The sequence below is a fragment of the Chaetura pelagica genome, unplaced genomic scaffold (assembly GCF_000747805.2).
Source record: "Chaetura pelagica isolate M959 unplaced genomic scaffold, ChaPel_1.0 scaffold697, whole genome shotgun sequence".
Taxonomy (NCBI): Eukaryota; Metazoa; Chordata; class Aves; order Apodiformes; family Apodidae; genus Chaetura; species Chaetura pelagica.
Window position 1 is genome coordinate 34,767 of NW_009953927.1, and position 2,259 is coordinate 37,025.

Genomic DNA, 2,259 nt, shown 5'->3' on the forward strand with positions numbered 1-2,259 from the left:
TCCCTGCCCACACATTGTTTCTCTGAAAAGGGACATAACACAATCAAAAGAAAAAAGATGAAGAGGAAAAAATGAAAGAAAATACTAAAAGAAATCTGTTCTTTCATAGGTGCTGCATGCACTCAAAATCTCTTAAAATTGATTGATGTAAACATCAATGGGAAAACAGTTACTTTAATACAGGTGTCAAAAGTATGTTTATAGATTAAAGTTATGTGGTTTATGAGATGGATTCCATCACATGACCCCAGATTCAGCATTACTGTTTTTCATACAGTAATTTAGATCCTTGCTTTTTTATTTTTGTATTTTATATAACTGAAACTAATGGAAATCTTTCTCAGAACTTCCTGAACTAAAGCAAAAAACATACCATTAAAAAGAAAACCACAACAACCTTACCTGCTTTTACTGATTCCTCCTTTGATTGGCTTAATGTCAATAACCTGTTACATTTTTCCAACTGAAGAACCAGTATGTTGTTTGTTTCATTAACTTCTGACATTTTCTATAACATTGGAAAAATAATAAAGTTCCACTAATAACTTTTGATTTAAGTCTCGTTTTAAATTAATATAAAATCTAACAATTTCCCAATAGTGCAAGCACAAACCTGTACTATTTGTCATTCTAGAAATTCTGTCATTGAGCAGAACAATATATTTCAGAGCCTGTGCTATTCCAGTCTACTCTGCAGAGCTAAGAACACCTAGCTTACATCACTAGTTATAAACTGGTTTCTTCTCAATTCTGGAGTCAACAGTCTGAATCAATCCTCAGCAAGGTTCTTTCTCCTGCTTGGCATGAGGCTGCCAATGTCCTTGCTGAGCACCAGTATGAGTAATAGATGAGAGCAGGAATTGGTATGTTTTTTCCATGAGAAATGCTAAATTGTTTGAAGTGCCCTTTTTAATATTTTCTCTAGTATGTATTTACTATCAGGAAATAACCAGAGAGCTAGCCAATCTGGGTCTAACAATACCACTTTTCCTCAAGGAATCAACCTTTTAAGAACTGGCATATACATAAATAAAGAGGGGTCAATGCATAGAGAATAAAAGAACAGATGCCCCTGCTATGGCAAGGACATTTTTCTAGAACAAGGGTCACTTTCTGAAAGGACAGTCCAGTAAAGCTGTGTAATGCTTCTTCAGAAAGCAGTATTCAAAAGCAGCTCCAAAGCCAGCTTTTGACTCAATGGGACGTTACCATGTTTTTCCTAAGAAGCCAAAATCACTTCAGCACCAGTAAAATTCTAGCACAGAAACAAAGGATTATCATACTCCACAGAAGTCACTCCTATCACTCTGAGATATAGTCAGTACAAACACCCTGCAAAGATGGTATTACAAGGCATATTAATAAACTGATACCACTTAGAAGAAACTTCCACTTGAAAAGCTTGTTAAAATGACACAAAATCTTTATATATAGCAGTTGCAACATCTTTTGCATTCTTTACTTACCTTTTCTATTTCTGAGAAGTTATCTAAAAGTTTTTCAAGGTTCACCATACAGATCTTCTTCACAGTTTCTTCATGGCTGTGATTCATTTCTGGACCATATAACACACTGGCCGTGGTATCTTTATATGTATAAAACAGATCTATTAATTAGTATACCTCTCATTCATACTATATATAAAAAATTTTCATATGTGCAAATGTAAGCAATTTATTTTTTTTTTTTTTAATTAAAACTATTTTTGCACATGAAGCAAAATTTTAACCAACCTAAGAACTTGCATTTCTAGGAAACACAATGGAAGTCAGAAAGCTCAAGTAAAACCTATACAACTTTTAGATTATATAGTTGAACTTGGGAATGTTTGCTGCACTTACAAAATAAACCTAAATTGACTTCCATAGACACAATCATGTAATTTTACCTACATAGATTAGTGGTCTGCACGTATTTTAAAACATATTACCAATTTTCCTTCAGCTATGCTGCTAAAACAGACAGGTTTTCCTGTCCTCACTTTAAAGAGCAGGAAATTAAGTCAATTGAAACCACTACTCATTCCTTACTCTGAGTGTTTTAGAGGCAACAAATTAAATTTTGCTAAGTTTGATTAATTTAAATGTTACTTAAGGAAATGAGATTTTAACAGGCATGCATTACTGCAGGATCTAGACATTTTACCAGTGTACATGCTCTAATATTAAGCTATTCAGGCTTCAAGTTACTTATACATTTTCTTGCAAACAATTTGCATTAATATCAGTGATAAGACACTGCAGCACATAAATCTTACTG

General features: G+C 33.3%; 1 protein-coding gene across 1 annotated transcript in view; it reads right to left on the reverse strand.

The window, feature by feature from the left end:
* CCDC152 (coiled-coil domain containing 152) overlaps positions 1-1,553 on the reverse strand; it is a 16,662-nt gene extending 15,109 nt beyond the window's left edge. Inside the window, exons 1-2 of the mRNA XM_010001593.1 lie at positions 1,467-1,553; positions 403-508 (exon numbers count right to left, since the gene is read on the reverse strand). Of these exons, the coding sequence (XP_009999895.1) occupies positions 403-508; positions 1,467-1,553 (193 nt within the window). The remainder of the gene's footprint in view (positions 1-402; positions 509-1,466) is intronic.
* Between the last annotated feature and the right edge of the window lie 706 nt (positions 1,554-2,259).